Source organism: Protopterus annectens, chromosome 7.part0, assembly GCF_019279795.1.
Source record: "Protopterus annectens isolate FY-2018-M chromosome 7.part0, PAN1.0, whole genome shotgun sequence".
Classification (NCBI taxonomy): Eukaryota; Metazoa; Chordata; order Ceratodontiformes; family Protopteridae; genus Protopterus; species Protopterus annectens.
In genome coordinates, this window is record NC_056739.1 from 95,117,917 (window position 1) to 95,140,055 (window position 22,139).

Here is a 22,139-nt window from a genome sequence, read left to right on the forward strand (position 1 = left end):
ATTATGGTCTTAGGACTGAAAGACAGGCATATTTCACATAACCTTATATCATGTTCCTCATCTAGGCAAGAAATATAGGTGATATGTGTATTCTATTTTTTAAACACCTTTACCGAATTATCACTTGTGACACACGTAAACTTGCATTGATATCAAAGTAAAAAGCAGTGACAGCTCAAAACAACCATAAAGACAGCCAGCTATAAAATGAACCACTGAAACTCCCACTTGCATTCTAGGTAAATGAACGCAAAACACTTCAGTGCAATACAACTTTAATTACACACCTTCATCTGAATGGACTTTATCAGAAAACCAAATACACAATTATGAACATATTTATACACAAGCAAAACTAATTAATCAATCAGTCATGTTAATTAACAATTACAAGAAAACTTCTAAAAAATATGTAAGAAAAAATGTTCTTTGATTCTAGCCTCAAGACTATGCGTGGTAATTCCAACATTAAAAATGCTACAATACAAGCATTTACTGATGTATATTACACCTTTTGATTTACAACTGAAAACACCAGAGATTGGTATTGTACAATTCATGTGGTCCAAACTTAAAAATGATCCTTCCATAATAAATCTACACACAGAACAGCTGCCACATTTGTACATCCCTTTGGATTTTGAATTGTCCTGTGCTGGGAATGACAGTATTGTCCTCCTCCAAATAATGTTTAAGGTTATCGGAATTTCTAATAACAAATTTGGGTTCCCCACATTTTATTAAATCCAAATTTCCATGTAAAATCTTCTAATTGTTTCTAATAATAGAACAAATTGCTTGACTCTCAACTGTCATATCTATATTATAAAATGACATTGTTGTCAACCTTGTTTCCAAAAATAGGTTTTGTAAAAAGTTTCAATAAAATAGGGGGATACAGCTCCTCTCTCTTTCTGAGGACCTCCTCAGCAATTTTAAGAAGCTTGTTAACCTTATAACCTCTGTAAAAAATACTTCAGTAATAAATCTCATTTCTTCCTTAAAAACCTTGTTATTCGTAGTCATCCTGGAGGCCTTGATATGCTGACCCTTGGGTATGTTAATTTTTACAAAAGTGGGATGATTACTACTAAAACTCAAATTATTATTACTGAAAATGTTTTTTTCTGTAAATTCTGCGATGAAGTCTATTTAATATTGCATTCCATGTTAAATTCACATCTAAAAAACAAATGTTGTGACCACATCCACCCAAAGAAATTTTTAAAAACTCTGAACTAGTGTTCATGACTTCTAATAAATCCATTGCATCTATATCTGATCCTTTTGGTATAATAAATAAATCACCAACAAATCTGTTATAATATGCTATATGAAACGTTTATGCCATGAGTATGAAGACTTCATACTCCCACCAACCAAGAAGTAGATTTGCAAAGGCTGGGGCTACTGCCAAACATGGCAACTCCTTTGATTAGCTTGTAAATTATGTTATTGAATAAAAAAACACGTTAAAGGAGTACACTGCTTAAGGAGTACGTAAGGAGTACTCTACTTAATGAGTTGATCCTACTCATTATGGTCTTAGGGGTGAAAGACAGACGCATTTCACATAACCTTATGTTGTGTTCTTCACCTAGGCAAGAGAGATACAGGTGATATGTGTGTTCTATTTTTTAAACACCTTTACTGAATTATCACTTGTGACATAGGTAAACTTACATTAATATAAAATTAGTTAAATCATATTAACATGTTCACAGTTACAAACATTAGACAATTTAATCCAGCATTACATAGATGGTTCAATTCCTGCCTTCTCTTAAACTTCATTCTTCATCCAAAACATTTTTCTGCATGTATTGTTTTCACAAGCTCCATTTTTTCTGTGTAATTTTCTCCTCCTTGTTTCTAAACATCTCCTTTCCTGTGCTTTTATCTCTGTTCCAATACCTGGTGTTCAAGTGCGGTTGGTTTAGACTTTCATTTCCATTTTCTAGTAATTGTTTTTTTGTTTGTTTGTTTTTTTGACAGTCACCAGAAGTGGTTTGTGTATTCTAGTACAGAATTTGCCTACCAGAGGAACATTTGCCCTACCTGACATATGAAAACTTTCAAATATTTTCTCAAAGAAAAAAGGGAAGGTTTCTCAATGGGAATATTTCTGTTCCTGAAGTTGCAGTTGAAGCAGACCACCATTGCTAACAGCACTGAGCTGAACAGAGTCTGTATAATATGACAAGAAAGGTCTGAGCTGTAGTGTACTCATACATTCCTCTTATTCCGGCATGCACTCTCATACAAAGCATGCATGCACGATGCTCTAAGAACGAGCCTGAAGCTTTGGAGACTGGCCAGATGCCTTGTCTCCTTGGCAGAATATGTGCTATGGATACGACAACAGTGATTTAATAAAGAATATTAAGACTATTCAGCATCCTTAAATCTAATAATTCACAATCTTGTTTTCTTACCAGAAACTCAGCATTTTTATTGATAAATTATTAAAGGTATAAGATACTGGAGTTCTCAACTCTTCATATAAAAATAGAAATGGCTATCTTATGAAAAAGAAGATGTAATGCTTATAGCAATATCTTCTTCTAAATATTCTAAATGCATGTTAATTATGGTTAATACTGAATCTCAAGGTAAACTTTTTACCTTGGCTAATATGCACTGTACTGTATGATACAGAAACCTGGGCAGTAAAGGTAGAGCAGTTGAGGAAGCTAGATGTGATGGAGATGTGCCTAAGATGAGTGGCAGGATGCACACTGTGGGACAGAAGAAGAAAGAAGGATAAAAGAACAGAAGCCAAAGCAGCTCCAACTGCAGAAAATGTCAATGACAACAGATTACACTGGTTCGGGCACATGTAGAAAAGCAGAAGACAATCTGATGAAGAAGATTTGGGACACACAAGAAGAAGGCAAGAGGAAACAAAGGCATCCAGCAAACAGATGGATGGACTGTGTGAGTGAAGAACTGGAACAGTCAGGCACGAGTGTCAAAGAAAGGAGAAATATGGTGTTGAATACAGAGAGATGTTGACAGTTGACATGACACCCTGACCCCATGTAAAAATGGAAAAAGGGGGTTTGTGATGATGATGATATCATCAAATATAACTCCTACTATCACTAGAAAACAGGTCCTTAATACTCTCTCTAAAACCAAGAACACCATGTCAAGGGGCCCACACAATATCCCAGGAGGCCTTCTAAAATGCATGAAACATGACCTACCAGGGACTCTGGAATTATTATTTAACTGTAGCTTTCAAACATGCTTTGTGCCTCATGAATGGAGAAAGGCAACAGTCATCCCTCTGCACAAAGGTGGGCCATCTACAGACCCTGGAAACTACAGACCCATAAGTCTCACTAGTCTTATATGTAAAGCCATGGAAAGAATTATCATGGAGATGATCAATAGAGATATAGTAAACCTCCAGACGCTGGACCCAACCCAGTTTGGTTTCATCAAGGGCAGAGCATGCCTACTCAACCTAGTGGACTTCTTTGAGAAGGTCACCAAAGCAATGGATGAGGGCAAAATCATTCACACTGCCTAGCTTGACCTGGCCAAGGCATTTGACACAATACCCCACTTGGGCATTGTTGACAAACTCAAGAGGTTAGGTACAAACCCATACATCACCAGGTGGATAGCCAAATGCCTCACAGACAGGACACAGAAGTTAGAATTGGGGAGTCCACCTCTACAAACAGGCCAGTCACAAGTGGAGTTTCTCATGGATCAGTTCCTGGACTGCTCCTTTTTGACATTTACTTCTCAGAAGTCAAGGCCAATGTCAGTTGTCTCTGGCTGACTAAATTTGCAGATGATTGTAAATTAGGAGCCGTCTTTGAATCTCACACTGACACAAATGAAACAACTGGTGTCAGAGCCATGGACTAAAACTAAATGCCAAGAAATGCATAATAGTATTGTTTGGGAAGTCATCTATCCCTGGTAACTACCCTCTATACTCTAACTCTAATGACAAAAAACACAAAAAAACTCCCAAAAATGTATTTGAAATGGTCACGAACCATGTAGTCACCACAAAGAGATTTATTGAGTTTACGGGTGTTGTTTTTGAAGATGTTATTAGTTTCGAGGAGTATATAATACTACTATAATATAACTTACTATTCTATCCAACTAACTATCATACTGACAACACACGCCGTAGAGTTGACCCAGTAGTCAGTGACTTAGGGACACACATAGATTCTAATCTAGCCTTTGACTATCATGTGTCTACAGTGGTGATGAAATCATTCCATGTTGCACAACTTATAAACAAAGGTATGGAAGTCATCTATCCCTGGTAACTATCATATTGACAACACACGCCTTAGAGATGACCCAGTAGTCAGTGACTTAGGGACACACATAGATTCTAATCTAGCCTTTGACCATCACGTGTCTACAGTGGTGATGGAATCATTCTATGTTGCACAACTTATAAACAAAGGTATGGCAACTAAGTGCAAGGAAGTCATTGTTCCACTATATTCAGCATTCATCAGGCCTATCATTGAGTACAATGCCCCCTCTGTTATGCACCTAACCAGGCATATCTAACAACTAGAACATCCACAGAGGTTCCCAACTAAAAGAATACAGGGTGTAAGTAAAATGTCCTATGCAGACCTCCTCAAGGCCCTATCACTGTATTCTGTCTCCTAAAGGCTTTTAAGGGGAGAGCTATGCCTGGCATACAGGGCACTGTCAGCCCCCGGTCTGATGGACCTCCTACATATCCACAAAACAAACAGCACCAGAATTACCCATTCTAAAGTCTTAAAACCTTGCCTGTGATATAAACAGGACCTGCTGGAGAGATAGATATGTATCCCAGAGACTACCCTGACTATGAAACAGGCTCCCCATCCATGTAAAACAGAGTTTCTCCCTAACCCAATTCAAGTGCAACTTAGACAACTGGATGGGAAACCAGAAATGTATCCCTGGTTTGGCATCTCTGTCTCTAATGGACACAGGTAACCTGTAAATGGTTCATCTCAGAGGCCCATGATTACACTTATCAAGGGTATCAGAACTTGGCAGAGATTTGAGCTGTATGGCTAGGCTTAAAAAAGCTCCTGTGGTCATTAGCCTAGTAAACATCTATGAAGCTATGAACCTATGATGATGATAATATGCGTTGAACTCCAAGTATAGCTGCCAAACAGACCAGGTCTACTAAGTATAATTTTGGACAATTTAATGTGTAATTTAATTTTGGAGTGACTTGAACTGTTTATCAGTAAAGGAAGACTTAAATGCTGATAGAATACAAGGATAATCTATTTCTGTTAAGTTGCTAAAAAGCATATTAATCCTTTAGATTTAAAAGTTATAAATGATATTAAAGACAATAGTTCCTCATATTTTATTAATTGTTCCTACATTTCAGGAATGAGAGAACATTTGACTGTTAGTGTCTAACTTAGAGTTTCCTTTAGAAGTTGTGTGCCCCTTATCTGATCACAAACTTAAGATTTTAGTTGAAATTACTACAATGAATTGAATAATTCTTTCTTATTTAATTATGGTTAAGCAAATTGAAGATTGGATCAAGGAAGCAATTAATAATTTTCTATTTTGTAATCATACTGGTGATTTCAATAAGGACATTATTTGTGATGCATTAAAAATGCTACCTATATGGAAAATGAAAAAGTGCAAATTAAGATTCGTTTGCCACACTCTGCCACCTTAATCCTGTTTGCTAACCCTAACTGTGCAGCTTCCCCTAAACCCCAGCCCTACATATTACATTATGAAAAACCCTTTCGCTAACAGTACTACAACATAATACACACACACACACACACACACACACACCTGCAAGCACACACATACCTCATATAACCACATGCGCACAACACTACATTTATGCCCTACTACCCATAATGCTGAAACTTTCAGCCAATCCAAACGTTTTGGTATTAATAAACAACTCCACTTAGCTGCATGAAATTTGATGTTCCCAGCATTAGGACTGCTGCATTCAAAATTACAATATTCTGGTAAAAAATGAGCAAATTTTACAAACTAAATTGTAAACACACACCTATATATACCTATATATACATTTATCATACATACAGCTATCTTTGCATGTTTTTTGTCATCTTAACTCTTTATTGTTATTGCTGTTGTTATTGTTATTGTCTTTATTGTTCCATTTTCTCTTCTTATATTTAAATTGCTTTATTTACAGATCCAGCTATTACATGCAGGTTGTTTTTATTAAGTAATAATATCCAGTTCTTACTAAGTGCTGATGGCATTATATTTTTTATTCCTGCACTGAACTTTGTTGCTATATAGTGTATATCATATAAATGTATACATTTATACATTATTGGTTATATTTAATGTAATTATCTTTATCATTTAGTCACGTAATCTTTATTTTGTAAACTGCAGATTAGATAAAACATTTGAAGATAAAAGGACAGAGTCATAGTTTAGCCCCTGCATGGTGATATCTACTGTCACAAAAATAAAACCATTATCAGATGGAATACAGCCATTGGTAGTTGTAAGTCTTGCAAGTTATCTAGTCCTTCAGTGTTACTGCATTTTTACACAAATGATCTTGTATCTTGTATGCCCTTAGGAACTTTGCAGAGAACTACACGACAAGATTGAAATCGTGGATGAAGAGAGATATGATATTGAAGCAAAAGTTATTCACAACACAAGAGAGGTAATTGATGCATATAATTGTATTTAGTATCTATGTTCCTTAATTTCTTTCATCTTTTCTGTGCGCTGGCCTGCTCTACCCCAAACTGTGCAGAATCATCTTAGCCTTTACTTGGTTCATGCTTTCATAATATTGTGTCACAAATTATCTTTTAGGATCGATACTTTAGAACAGCTTTGGTTCCCTTGATGAGTATCTGACCTGGTATCAAAGGATACCCCAGAAGAATACTGGAAGGTGACAAAATCTTATTTACTCCACATTGTCCTGTGTTCCTTCCATGGGGGATTTTGCCATGACATCAGCAGTGTGTTATCTTGTAAGAATGCCAGCTCCAGTCATCTGCCATTGACATCAGTTAGGCAATACTAGGATGGTAACCTGAAAATTCAAAATGCAGCTCATTTACTCTGTCTCTATAGGACACAGAAATGGACATAGGGAGATAAGGGTAGCAGCTGATGCCGACGTGCCGATATTGGTACAACAGACACAAGTCAACCCAAATCTACCACTGTCACCTGAGAAAGAACATCAGAACAACCCCAGAAATTAAGGCTGACAAGGTAACAGAGAGCAAGAGTGCTAGTGGAAGCAAACATGTATGGCATGAGTAAAGGCCATTGCAATGTGAATAGACTCACAGGGAAAGTCAGTGTTAGTCACAAGGTAAAAAGCAATTATTCACCGTCTAAGGACACTGGCTAAAGGCACCCAGATATCACTTTCCAATATTTATGGTAGGACAGAAAGAATAAAACAGTCAAGTAAGATGACAGAGAGATTAAATGGTCATCCTAGAAAGGGATGGCAAAAAAAAAAAAGGCAGTTGATCCAAAGCCTCTCCCTGTGGTCAAGTCTCTGGTACTCACTTTCCTTTCTGAACACAGACTGCCTAGTGGCATAGGTAGAGAGTTCTACTAGGTTTGTATTTTTTCTTCATTTCCAGCAAAAAACATCTATAAAGTTACTCAGATAACCCCTTCACTCCCCACTGAACCAAACAGCATCACCCGATAACAGCCTGTTGCTGTTGTTGTTAGAATATCAATGTAGTAACTGAGCATGCATTCCATGAGGTTAAATAGTTAGCCTGTAGTTCATACGAGACTGATCTCAGTTTAAGGAAAGCTTTAATATGCACACACACACACACACACACACACACACACACACACACACACACACACACACACACACACACACACACACACTCTTGTTATATTTTGTACTATTTATTTTCTCTGCCTTCTCATGTTTCACTGGTTATGGCCATAGCTTTAAGCTTTTATCCAAAATCAGGAACAAAGCCAAGAATAATCAGGGACAAAGGTCCCAAATAAGGGTCAGTTTTAAATATTAGTACTAATGATTTTGAAAAGGTGACTGGATAAGAGTATTTTACTTAAGATGCACTTTCTGAAGTAAATTAAGTATGTGGCTTTAGTGACTGCCATTATTTACTGGCTGTAAACCACCATCTTGTCATGAAAAATCACAGATTCTAGGATTGACAGGTCAAATTTTGCCTGGAATCAGGGGCAGTTGAGAGGTATGGTTCTGGCACCCATTTATATGTCATTCTCCATTCACTCAAATTGACTTAATTTAATGTCTTTATATAGGGTAGTCAGAATACAAGTGTGTTGAGAAAATAAATAAGTAATTCTAACCCAGATATAATACATAGATTCCATGTCACAGACTGCATATAAAAATTTACCATTAGTAAAATCAAAAGAATCACAATATGGACATGACAGTTATACAGTGTCAATGTTAAATGTTTTGTTATACTTCGCCTACCCAGTTTTGTTTCTGAATGGCACTTTGATTTAATTTCTCAGATCCAAGATCTGAACATGAAAGTTTTTGACTTGAGAGGGAAGTTCAAACGACCAAATCTAAGGCGTGTTCGAGTGTCAGCAGATGCCATGTTACGTGCTTTGCTTGGTTCTAAACATAAAGTGTCTATGGACCTGAGGGCCAATCTGAAGTCAGTAAAGAAAGAGGATAAAGAGGATAAGGTGGGTGATGACACTGATAACTGATATAATTGTTTAGTAATACTGATTTACATTTTGGATGTTCTCGGTGTAACAGCTTTATTTCTACAAAATGCACTAACATGTTTGAGTACCGAATTACCTTGCAAAAGGAGATTATAGAAAAAATTAAGCAATTAGTAACTGGACAATGTAATGGAATGTCTGTCATAATTAGATGATAGACATCTGCTTGCTTTAGTGACTAGCAACTAGACAATGAAGTGAATAACAGTACAAACCAGTTCTACAACATCATCCTCATATGCCATGCCTACCTGTGTCTTGTTTTTCTCCTTATTCTAGAATAATGCATCAACTTGCAGTACACTACATATTACACAAATCACATCACTGACTACCTGGAATAAGAAGGCTTGCTGTCCAGGGTTACGCTTTACCTACAGTCAGTACGAATGCATTTCCACATGGCTCTCACAGTGGAAATTTAGAAACCACTGAAGGGGTTGTGATTACAATATCAGCAAACAAAAAATGAGTGTCAGGATGATAACAATTCCCCTTATTTTCACAAAACCCTCCTTTTGCCAGCATACCAAATGCAAAGTCCTACTGCAAGTTAAATTTAAGTGTGCTGATAATAGTTCCATCTTCCCCCTCTTCATTCCATCCTTCCCTCTCCCTCCCACCCTTTCTATATTCCATTAGCCATCCTTCCCATTTTCCCTCTCTTCATTCCATCCTTCCCATCTTCCCTCTCTTCATTCCATCCTTCCCTCACCCGTCCCACCACTTCTATATTCCATCATCCATCCTTCCCATCTTCCTTCTCTTCATTCCATCCTTCCCATCTTCCCTCTCTTCATTCCATCCTTCCCTCACCCCTCCCACCCTTTCTATATTCCATCATCCATCCTTCCCATCTTCCCTCTCTTCATTCCATCCTTCCCTCACCCCTCCCACCACTTCTGTATTCCATCATCCATCCTTCCCATCTTCCTTCTCTTCATTCCATCCTTCCCATCTTCCCTCTCTTCATTCCATCCTTCCCTCACCCCTCCCACCCTTTCTATATTCCATCATCCATCCTTCCCATCTTCCCTCTCTTCATTCCATCCTTCCCTCACCCCTCCCACCACTTCTGTATTCCATCATCCATCCTTCCCATCTTCCCTCTCTTCATTCCATCCTTCCCTCACCCCTCCCACCCTTTCTATATTCCATCATCCATCCTTCCCATCTTCCCTCTCTTCATTCCATCCTTCCCTCTCCCCTCCCACCCTTTCTATATTCCATCATCCATCCTTCCCATCTTCCCTCTCTTCATTCCATCCTTCCCTCACCCCTCCCACCACTTCTATATTCCATCATCCATCCTTCCCATCTTCCTTCTCTGCATTCCATCCTTTTCTCTTCCCTCTCTTCATTCCATCCTTCCCATCTTCCCTCTCTTCATTCCATCCTTCCCTCATCCCTCTCACCAGTTCTATATTTCATCATTCCACCCTGCATCCTTTCCATTTTACCAACCTTTCTTTGATTGCAGTCAGAATACAGATGTCCCAGGCTTTCCCTGAAGAAATAATCCCACTGTATTTCTTTTAAGGCTCATTCTTGTTCACCTTCACCAAAGACTGCAAGCACTGCATAAAGTTCTGGCATCCGTCACGTTGTGTTTTGTGTATTGTGTCTCCTTTATGCAGAACCATAAATACAAAATAATTAACCACAAATCTTAATCCAATGAAAAAAAGAATTTTGGCACACTTCCTCTTATCTCTTTGATGTTTTACTGTGTCATAGTCCACAACTGCTGGTATCCACTACTGTGTTTTCCAGACAGTTTTTTAAGCATAGTCGGTGCATCTGGGGAGGGGGGGGGGCGTAACAGATAAACTATCTCCCTAATTTCTCAGTTTGGTAAACTCTGGCCTCATAATAACAAAATTAAATACAATGCTGGCACATGTTTTAAATTGTTGGCATATATGTCTTTGTTCTCTGTGAATGGAACACCTGGCATTGCCTTCTAAAAAACACTCTCCCTTATATGCACCTCAAAAACTCAGATGTCACTATATAACCCTTTGCTGACTCAGAGAAGCTATCAATTTTAGCTGATTCACCACTTAGTATCTCTGTTGTATTTCTAAATATCTATCCATTTTTCTAGCCTGAGGTGCATTTCATAGCATTAACTGCAAAAAGTGCAGTGAAACAGGTACCAAGGAACGCCCAAAGGATTTTAAAATTTTTAATCCAAATGTTAAGCACTTTCATCTTCAAACACACAGAACTTCATCAGAACAAATGGTAAATGTTCCCTAAGTCTTTAAATAACCCCAGCAAATCATCACCAATAATTTCTTAAAAAGATACAACATGTCTTCTTCTTCTTTCAGCAGCTCCCATTAGGGGTCGCCACAGCGGATCATCTGTTTACATTTCTTCCTGTCCTCTGCATCTTGCTCTGTCACACCAACCACTTGCATGCCCTCTCTCACCACATCCATAAACCTTATCTTAGGCCTTCCTCTTTTCCTGTTACCTGGCAGCTTCATCCTTAGCATCCTTTACCAAATATACTCTTCATCCCTCCTCAGCACATGTCCAAACCAACATAATATTGCTCTCTGGCTTTGTCTCCAAACCTTCCAACCTGGGCTGACCCTCTAATATACTTATTCCTAATCCTGTCCAGCCTCGTCACACCCAGTGCAAATCTTAACATCTTTAACTCTGCCACGTCCAGCTCTGACTCCTGCCTTTTTGTCAATGCCACTGTCTCCAACTCATATAACATAGCTGGTCTCACTACCCTCTTGTAGACCTTCCCTTTCACTCTTACTAGTACTCGTCTGTCACAAATCACTCCTGACACTCTTCTCCACCCACTCCACCCTGCTTGTACTCTCTTCTTCACCTCTCTTGCACACTCACCATTACTCTGAACTGCTGATCCCAAGTATTTAAACTCATCCGCCTTCGCCAACTCTACTCCCTGCATCCTCAATATTCCTCTATCCTCCCTCTCATTCACACACATATATTCTGTCTTAGCCCTGCTGACCTTCATTCCTCTTCTCTCTAGAGCATATCTCCACCTCTCCAGGGTCTCCTCCACCTGTTCCCTACTCTCACTACAGATCACAATGTCATCTGCAAACATCATAGTCCATGCGGACTCCTGTCTGATCTCGTCTGTCAACCTGTCCATCACCATTGCAAATAAGAAAGGGCTCAGAGGTGATCCTTGATGTAATCCCACCTCCACCTTAAACACATCCGTCACTCCCACTGCAGACCTCACCACTGTCACACTACCCTCGTACATATCTTGTACCACTCTTACACACTTCTCTGACACTCCTGAATTCCTCATACAATACCACAACTCCTCTCTAGGCATCCTGTCATATGCTTTCTCTAAGTCCACAAAGACACAATGCAACTCCTTCTGACCTTCTCTGTACTTCTCCATCAACACTCTCAGAACAAACATCGCATCTGTAGTGCTCTTTCCTGGCATGAAACCATACTGCTGATCACTAATCATCACCTCCCTTCTTAACCTAGCTTACACTCTCTTTCCCATAACTTCATGCTGGGACTGATCAATTTAATCCCTCTGTAGTTAATACAACATGTAAATTTCTAAAATCAGTGCATTTAAACAAAATAATGCAAAACAATCTTATGCACATAAATACACAATTAATAAAAAAAAAACTTTAAAATTCATTTTTTTAACATAATTCTATAATTTAGCAGATCTCAATTTAAGAGGTGGTACTCTAGAAACCACTCCATTAATACCTGAAAAGTTATGGGTGTGCAAATGAAACTGCCAAAGAACCTTTTTATATTTTATAAGCATCTCCCATTTACCATCTCTAGCATCTCTAGGCACAACTCCTAAAATACCAAAAAGGATTATTTTAAAAGATAAACAATTTAATGACTGTTTATATAATGACACAACTTAGGGAATGATTTTGAGTTACTGGTTGCATTTAAAAGCGAGCTTGACATAAATGGATGCAATTCACAGGGCCACAGACCATTTCATTTTGTCCCATTTGTATGCAACCAAACATGTGAGCAAGAGTTTACAAAATGCATTCAAGTGTATCATTTTGGGGTGGGGCAGGAGCTAAGCAACCCCCTTTCCCAATTGCACGGTGATATACCCTTCTATCCCACTCACTGCTTTAAGAACTTCTAAGGTCACTACACTTCTGTAAACTGTTGATTTCTACATCTGGCCACGGATAACTAGGTCAATATGAAATGGAACTCTACCAAAAGTATGAGTTCAAAAATATCTTAAAAATTAAGGGCTTTTTAAGTTGTAATTAACTTTATTATTCTTAAGGTTGTTTGATTTTCTTTTAATGTTAATACTGCAAGTGGTACAAATATTTTTATTCAAACTAAAGGACTTACACTGATCCTCAGTGAGTTTAACCAGATGTCTTTTCTGATATCATTCAGGAGCGTCCTGTGGGTGACTGGAGGAAGAATGTGGAAGCAATGTCTGGGATGGAAGGCAGGAAGAAAATGTTTGATGCAGCAAAGGCTACCCCAGCACAATGAGATGGTAAGGGTCATCTTCCCCTATTCTACACTTTACTGCTGTTCCTTATATCAAAGTAACAACCACTATTTAGCACAAAACATGTACACAACCAAGAGTCACAGCTAAAAAACTTACAATTATAAGACTGAATCTGCTGCTTCCTAGTTTATAATCTCATAGGCTGTTACTAGGCTAATGACCACTTGGACCTTACAAGCCTAACCGCAACTCCCCAGACCATTTCAGTCCTGAGTATCATGGGCCTCAATATAGGCAGGGGCATAATAGTAGCAAGGTAACTAAGGATTTGTGGAAGGTGTTAGTTAGCATAGTACTTTCTTTATTAATGGCCTCTGTCCATAATTGACACAGAGGCCAGACAGGCTAATTTTAAGATTTCCCATCCAATTGTCAAGGTTTCATTTGAATACGGCCAGGGATGAACTCTTGATTTACATGGATGGGGAGCTTTTCCATAGTGTGGGGATCCTTTGGTTAGCATATCTGTTTCTCCAGCATATTCTGTTTATGTCACAAGTGAAGGTCAGATACCTTGATCAAGTGTTTCTGGTGCTGTTTGTTTTGCACATGTACAACAGATCCATCAGGGTTGGGTCTGTGTAAGCCCAGTAAACCAGGCAAAAATCCCCTCTTCACAGCCTGAAGGAAACTGAATACAGAGACAAAGCCTGTAGGTGATCAGTGTGGAACAGGGTATTCATGCCCTGCATTCTCCTAGTGAGAAACCTTTGTGGGCTTTCCAAATGTTGCAAGTGTCTGATTAGATACATGGCAAAGGGAGCACTGTATTCAATTATAGGTCTGATAAGGGTCAAGCAGAGTGGTACCATAAGTTCCTTGGACCTCAATGCTATACCCTTACCTATAAGTTGGGTGATATAGAATGATTTTCTTACTATTTTAGCTACAAGTTGGGCAAATGCCAGATTGTTGTCTACATATGTTCCCAGATCCATTACTACTGGCTTGACACTTAGAGGTGTTTTATTGATGGCATAATTAATTTGGGTTGACAGTTTCCTAGAGAATATTATAATGCATTTTTGGAATTCAGTTTTATGTCAAGGCTTTGGCACCAGTCATTTGCCTGTGATAAACTTTCTTACAAGATGTTAGTGTCTTAGGGGAAATCTGTAATAGCTCCTAATTTACAGCCATCTGCAAACTTGGTGAGCCATAGGCCTTGAACATTAGCCTTGCCTTCAGAGAAGTAGTTGCAAACATGAGCAAGCCCAGCACAGAGGTTTGGGGTACTCTACTAGTGACTGGTCTCTTGGTGGAGGTGATCTCACTGATCCTGACTTCTTTGGTCCTGTTTGTGAGTCAGGTGGCAATCCAATGAGTTATGCAGGGATTTATTCCTAGCTCAGAAATCTTGTCAACAATGCCTAAGTGGGGTATTCTATCGGATGCAGTTTTAGCCCACTTCTGTCACAGTTGATATCACATAAGGTATTTAACTAGGCATTTTAACACTTCTTGCTGAATTTTACGACTTGCACAATTATAGCTACAGAGTTTTTTTTTTTTTAACATTTATTGACAGTACTCAGGTAAAGCATGTTCGCCTCACAGCAAGAGGTTCTCCCTCGATCCTCGAGTCTGCATGTCCTCCGGTGCTCCTGTTTCCTCCCACATCCCAAAGACATGCTGCAGGTGGATTGGACACTCTAAATTGGCCCTAGGTGTGTGCGACACTGTAAAACTCCACTGCCATTCGAAGAAGAAGACTCAGGTAAAGCATGTTAAGACACAGAAACCTATCTTGGGTGCAATGTGGCATTATATAACCGGTTATCTAGCCTGTGTTAAATTACACAGCTTCTGAGCACATAACAATACAAAAAAGCATTTCTACCCATTAGTAAGTCACATACTAAACCCCACAACCTATATTAGCAGCAGAAATGAAGTGTAAAGAGATCTTGAATGCTACCATATCTTTCCAGTCAGATGTAACTCAAGGCTTATTCAGTGTATACTGTCACATTCTCATACTTTATCATGAACCATGCCATTGCAAGCAATCTAAATGAAATGCACAATAACACACACACATATATATATATATATATATATATATATATATATATATATATATATATATCCACATGTAAAAGCCCACTGTGGCAGAATAAAGGGCTGCCACAGGGTGGGGCAGCTGGATGCACTGCAGATAATGTAGGTTCAACAAGCTAATGGGGTGTAGGGGGTGGTGTGCTAAGAAGTGGAGTAATGGAGTTTATGACTGCTCACTTGTCACAAGGGGGGGGGGCAGTACTACATACAGAAAAAAAACTTGACCCCTCCTCATTAATAACAGCTACAGTCTTCCTCATTAGAGACAGTATTCAGATACTCAGCTTAGACTCAAGCTTCACAGTTTATAAATCAGTGAATAAAGATACCAAATAAAAACATGTATAATTCATTATGCAACCTAGATTTACTTCGTGCAACTACTCAAAATTAAAAAAGAGGCATTTTGTTTCCTATCACAATGGGCTGCATTTAATAAGGAAAGGAAACTGGATTATTCAAGATGTGCTTGCTTAAAAACTGAGAAAGACTAACCCTACTTGACGCAGTCAGTAAAGGGATTTCTGCATTAAAAGCAACTAAGTTTGAATATGTGGAACGTGCCTGCACTAACTACAGAAGGTGTGGCCATCCCATGACTTTATAAACATAATAACTTTAAGTGCATCCTGTCTACACACACTGCATTCTGCATTTAATTTAGAAAGTAGTGCACCGAATGGATCTGTGAGCCACAGCTAGTAGTTCAGTCTGCCATTGTGTCAGAATATGCTGCTACAGCTACCCTGCTCTACCCCATGTCTTGCTGTGCGTCTCATGCAGGAAGCTGACCAGTGCTGCCAAAGCACTTAAAACTCTGACTGAAAGCAACAACACAAACTCACAATGTGTAACAGCACAGTGACAAAGACAAGAAATTACCCGTCAACACTAACCAGATGGCTGACCCGGGGTGCTACTAAGTTGTAACGCAAGAGTGTGACAACAGTCACAAATGTCAAACTGCAACCCACAAAATAATCAAAACAGACAGTAATTATCAGACTTGGAGACATTTCATAAGAGAAATCAGTAGAGAAAATAGCAACACAAATACTAATTGTAAACACCACTTTGTCTCTCTGCTAGTATAAGTGGTATTTGTTTAATTAGTCATTGTTAAGTTACTCAACGCCAAACGGCTAAGCCTAAAAGATGGAACTGGCTTCTGATGAAGAGAATTATAACCTACCCTGATATTTTATGACTTTCAAGGAAGTCATGGTTTGTCAGTTTAGCGCAGAAGATTAATAATTTACTATGGACAAGAAACAGAGCCACTTGTGTGGGAGTGTAGAGAATGGAGCTTTACATTTTTGGGCTTTGAGGGATTCTGCAGTGATTTAACAATATATATACTTACAGTAATTGTTATCTGACAAACTGCACAGATACAAGTGTAATAAACTATTTCTCTATTTCTCTTTCTCTCTTTCAGGCAGTCTTGTTCCAAGTATTTCAGAAGCACCTGCTTTGTTCATCTATGACATCATATGTTCTTTATATGCAGTTCATTTTCTCTCTATCTCTGATTGGTGTATTATTCTGTCAAAACTGCAGTGAGCATTAAATGTTATCTGTGAAACAAAACTTTTCAAACTTGCTTCTCAGCACTCAAGAGTCTTTAGTTATCTGTAGGTTATGAGATTTTTTTTAAATGTACATGTGCTTGTGTTAGCAGAATGGAACAGTGGAATTTCAAAAAGACAAGTATGGCTTCTAATAAAATTGCAACAGTGTTTGACCTGCTTGACACCCTTTGTACAGTTAAGAAAGACTAGAAGACTATAATTGTGTGTATGCTTTTGGTTACAAGTAACTGTTGTAAGGAAGTGATAGTCTGACAATAACATATGGAGGGAACATCATTTTATGCAATAACACACACATTCTGATTCTGAAGTCTGGAACAATGGAGAATTAGCAGTGTTGTCATACTGATCTGTAAGGGCTACCTTACTTTATTTCTATATCATCAATATGACATAAGTTTTTGCTTGAAATCAAGTGGCAGAAGAGCATTTTCTGAAGGTAGGAATATTCCACCTCACCTACCCAAGAACAACTGTAAAGGGGGGGTATGAACTGCTTTTAAATATTGTACTCACTTTCCATTTCCATTAAATCCTACTCAGAGCTGCGATGGAACCAATTAAACAACCCACAAAAAAACAAAGAAGGCATGCATACGCCACATATATGGCATCCCATCCATGACTTGAACCAAATAACCAAACACTGGGAAACAGCAGTTTTAACCCCTACACCACATACTTTTCTGGACATTTACTGTTTGGTGATCTCCCACTAGATTTTATAACTACTGAGGTTACTATGGTAGTGACGTTTGTTGATGACCTTCTCTCACCTACCTCAGAATCTGTTGAGCATGGTCCCATCTATTCATTCATTCATTCATTTATTTGCTTGCTTCATTTGTTTACAGGAAAATCTGTTTGAGCATTAGAACCCCATATCATCACAGTCCGGATAAGAAAAGCTCCACTAATAGTTTATAATCCATAAAAGCAAGCAAAAATGAATTACTGGTACAACTAAATATGTTACAACATGCTTAAGGCAACAAAATAAAAGTATGATACGTTGGCACAATGTAACAGATTGCAGCACACTGAGCTGAGCGGAAAAGGGGCACTGACCATAACTCTAATCTGTGATATATAACAATAAGTAGCCTTTTTTTTTGCTTATTTTTACTAGTTATTGCTTATTCTAGCCATTTATAGCACTTTTTATTGTCTGCTGTATACTTTTTTACAGTATTTTATTGCTATAAACTAATCTGGTACTAACTGGAATTTTTCTCCATTTGTTAAGCATCTGTTTGTTTGTTCTGATTTCCTGCCAAGGAGTGTAGTATATAACTGATTTGTTTGCAGTTAAAAGCATTCTCTAAATTCTCCTTGCTCCTTTATCTGTTTAAAACTGTTTAACACATTAATTGCCTCCATTTTGATTTTTTATGAATTTACTGCTTTCTGCACTTGTTTTAAGTCATATTTTAATTTAAACTGCATTTATTTAAACTGTATTTGCTTTAACATTGCTACACACTCAAGTGTGCTAGCTTGCACTGCATTTAAAGTGTTTTTATTACTGTTTTAGCTGCTTTTCTGCAAAAAAACAAAACAAAAGTTCTAAGATTGTTTCCCGCCTTTCCTGTAAGTAGTCTAGTCCAGATACAGATTTGCTGTATCCAGGACTGTTTTGTAAGTTTCTGAGTCCCCCAGACCTTTCTGTGCTGGAGGGAATCCTTCTAGCTTATCAGTGGGAGTGGTAAGCACTAGGCAGTCTATCTACCACAAAAGGAGTGGTTTCTGGCCCAGAAATTGTAGCTTGTTGGCCATTTGGGCAGATTTCCATGCCTTTCAACTTTCTGGTTTAAAAGCCCGTGTTTGCGCAGGTTTGCACTTGTTTAACCTCTGCAGATCAGGTTTGACATCTTGCAGACTACAAGAGCAACAGGAAGGAGAAAGAGAGAGTTTAAGTGCCTCCATTTTGATTTTTTCTGAATGTACTGCTTTCTGCACTTGTTTTAAGCCATTTTTTAAATTTAAGCTGCATTTATTTTAAGCAGTATTTGTTTTAATATTGCTACACACTCAAGTGTGCTAGCTTGCACTGCATTTAAATTACTTTTATTACTGGTTTAGCTGCTTTTCTTCCAAAAAAAAGTTCTAAGCTTGTTTCCCGCCTTTCCTGTAACTAGTCTAGTCCAGATATAGATTTGCTGCATCCAGGACTGTTTTGTAAGTCTCTGAGTCCCCTAAACCTTTCTGTGTTTGAGGGAAGCCTTCTAACTTATCAGTGGGAGTGGTAAGCACTAGGTAGCCTATCTACCACAAGAGGAGTGGTTTCTGGCCCAGAAATTGTATTTTATTGCCTGTTTGAGCAGTTTTTCCATCCCTTTCTGGTTTGAAAGCCAGTGTTTCCAAGGGTTTGCACTTATTTAAGCTCCGTGGATCAAGATTTGGCATCCTGAAGACTTCAAGTGCAACAGGAAGAAGAAAGAGACTTTAAGTGCCTCCAGTTTGATTTTTTCTGAATTTACTGCTTTCTGCACTTGTTTTAAGTATTTTTTAATTTAAACTGCATTTATTTAAACCGTATTTGCTTTAATATTGCTACACACTCAAGTGTGTTAGCTTGCACTTCATTTAAAGTGTTTTATTACTGTTTTAGCTGCTTTTCTTAAAAAAATGTTCTAAGATTGTTTCCCGCCTTTCCTGTAACTAGTCAAGTCCAGATACAAATTTGCTGTATCCTGGACTGTTTTGTAAGTTTCTGAGTCCCCCAGACCTTTTTGTGTTGGACAGAAGGCTTCTAGCTTATCAGCGGGAGAGGTAAGCACTAGACAGCCTATCTACCACACGAGGAGTAGTTTCTGGCCCAGAAACTGTAGTTTATTGGCTGTTTGGGCAGTTTTCCATCCCTTTCAACTTTCTGGTTTAAAAGCCTATGTTTGCACATGTTTGCACTTGTTTAAGCTCTGTGGATCCAGGTTTGGTATCCTGCAGACAATAAGAGCAACAGGAAGGAGAAAGAGAGACTTTAAGTGCCTCTTTTTGATTTTTTCTGAATTTACTGTTTTCTGCTCTTGTTTTAAGTCATATTTTTAATTTAAACTGCATTTATTTAAACTGTATTTGCTTTAACATTGCTACACACTCAAGTGTGCTAGCTTGCACTGCATTTAAATGTTTTTATTACTGTTTTAGCTGCTTTTCTGCAAAAAACAAAACAAAAGTTCTAAGATTGTTTCCCGCCTTTCCTGTAACTAGTCTAGTCCAGATACAGATTTGCTGTATCCAGGACTGTTTTGTAAGTTTCTGAGTCCCCCAGACCTTTCTGTGCTGGAGGGAATCCTTCAAGCTTATCAGTGGGAGTGGTAAGCACTAGGTAGCCTATCTACCACAAGAGTGGTTTCTGGCTCAGAAATTGTAGCTTGTTGGCCATTTGGACAGATTTCCATGCCTTTCAACTTTCTGGTTTAAAAGGCCGTGTTTGTGCAGGTTTGCCTTGTTTAAGCTCAGCAGATCAGGTTTGACGTCTTGCAGACAAGAGCAACAGGAAGGAGAAAGAGAGACATTAAGTGCCTCCATTTTGATTTTTTCTGAATGTACTGCTTTCTGCACTTGTTTTAAGCTGTTTTTTTTATTTTAAGTTGTATTTATTTTAAGCTGTATTTGCTTTAATATTACTACACACTCAAGTGTGCTAGCTTGCACTGCATTTAAAGTGTTTTTATTAATGGTTTAGCTGCTTTTCTGCCAAAAAAACGTTCTAAGCTTGTTTCCCACCCTTCCTGTAACTAGTCTAGTCCAGATATAGATTTGCTGCATCCAGGACTGTTTTGTAAGTCTCTGAGTCCCCTAGACCTTTCTGTGTTGGACGGAAGCCTTCTAGCTTATCAGTGGGAGTGGTAAGCACTAGGTAGCCTATCTATCACAAGAGGAGTGGTTTCTGGCCCAGAAATTGTAGTTTATTGCCTGTTTGAGCAGTTTTTCCATCCCTTTCAACTTTCTGGTTTAAAAAACATTGTTTCCAAGGGTTTGTGCTTATTTAAGCTCCGTGGATCCAAATTTGGCATCCTGAAGACTACAAAAGCAACAGGAAGGAGAAAGAGAGACTTTAAGTGCCTTCAATTTGATTTTTTTCTGAATTTACTGCTTTCTGCACTTGTTTTAAGTAATTTTTTGAATTTAAACTGCATTTATTTAAACTGTATTTGCTTTAATATTGCTACACACTCAAGTGTGTTAGCTTGCACTACATTTAAAGCATTCTATTACTGTTTTCGCTGCTTTTCTTAAAAAAAAAAAAAAAAGTTCAAAGATTGTTTCCCGCCTTTCATGTAACTAGTCTATTCCAGATACATATTTGCTGTATCCTGGACTGTTTCGTAAGTTTCTGAGTCCCCCAGACCTTTCTGCATTGGAAAGAAGCCTTCTAGCTTATCAGTGGGAGTAGTAAGCACTAGACAGCTTATCTACCACAAGAGGAGTGGTTTCTCACCCAGAAATTGTAATTTATTGGCAGTTTGGGCAGTTTTCCATCCCTTTCACCTTTCTGGTTTAAAAGCCTATGTTTGCACAGGTTTGCACTTGTTTAAGTTCTGTGGATCCAGATTTGGTATCCTGCAGACTATAAGATCAATACAAAGGAGAAAGAGAGACTTTAAGTGCCTCTTTTTGATTTTTTTCTGAATGTACTGCTTCCTGCACTTGTTTTACATTTGTTTTATTTAAACTGCATTTATTTAAACTGTATTTGCTTTAATATTGCTACACACTCAAGTGTGCTAGCTTGCACTGCATTTAAAGTGTTTTTATTAATGTTTTAGTTGCTTTTCTGCAAACAAAAACAAAAAAGTAGTTCTAAGGTTGTTTCCCACATTTAATATTGCTACACTCTCAAGTGTGTTAGCTTGCACTACATTTAAAGTGTTTTATTACTGTTTTAGCTGCTTTTCTTCAAAAAAAAAAAGTTCAAAGATTGTTTCCCGCCTTTCCTGTAACTAGTCTAGTCCAGATACAGATTTGCTGTATCCTGGACTGTTTTGTAAGTTTCTGAGTCCCCCAGACCTTTCTGCGTTTGACAGAAACCTTCTAGCTTATCAGTGGGAGTGGTAAGCACTACACAGCCTATCTACCACAAGAGGAGTGGTTTCTGGCCCAGAAATTGTAGTTTATTGGCCGTTTGGGCAGTTTTCCATCCCTTTCAACTTTCTGGTTTAAAA

The 22,139-nt window shown here is 38.2% G+C and overlaps 1 protein-coding gene across 1 annotated transcript in view; it reads left to right on the forward strand.

Moving 5' to 3' along the window:
- TNNI1 (troponin I1, slow skeletal type) overlaps positions 1-17,123 on the forward strand; it is a 153,761-nt gene extending 136,638 nt beyond the window's left edge. Inside the window, exons 4-7 of the mRNA XM_044076138.1 lie at positions 6,605-6,694; positions 8,542-8,721; positions 13,195-13,300; positions 16,818-17,123. Of these exons, the coding sequence (XP_043932073.1) occupies positions 6,605-6,694; positions 8,542-8,721; positions 13,195-13,296 (372 nt within the window). The 3' untranslated portion in view covers positions 13,297-13,300; positions 16,818-17,123. The remainder of the gene's footprint in view (positions 1-6,604; positions 6,695-8,541; positions 8,722-13,194; positions 13,301-16,817) is intronic.
- Positions 17,124-22,139: the final 5,016 nt, after the last annotated feature.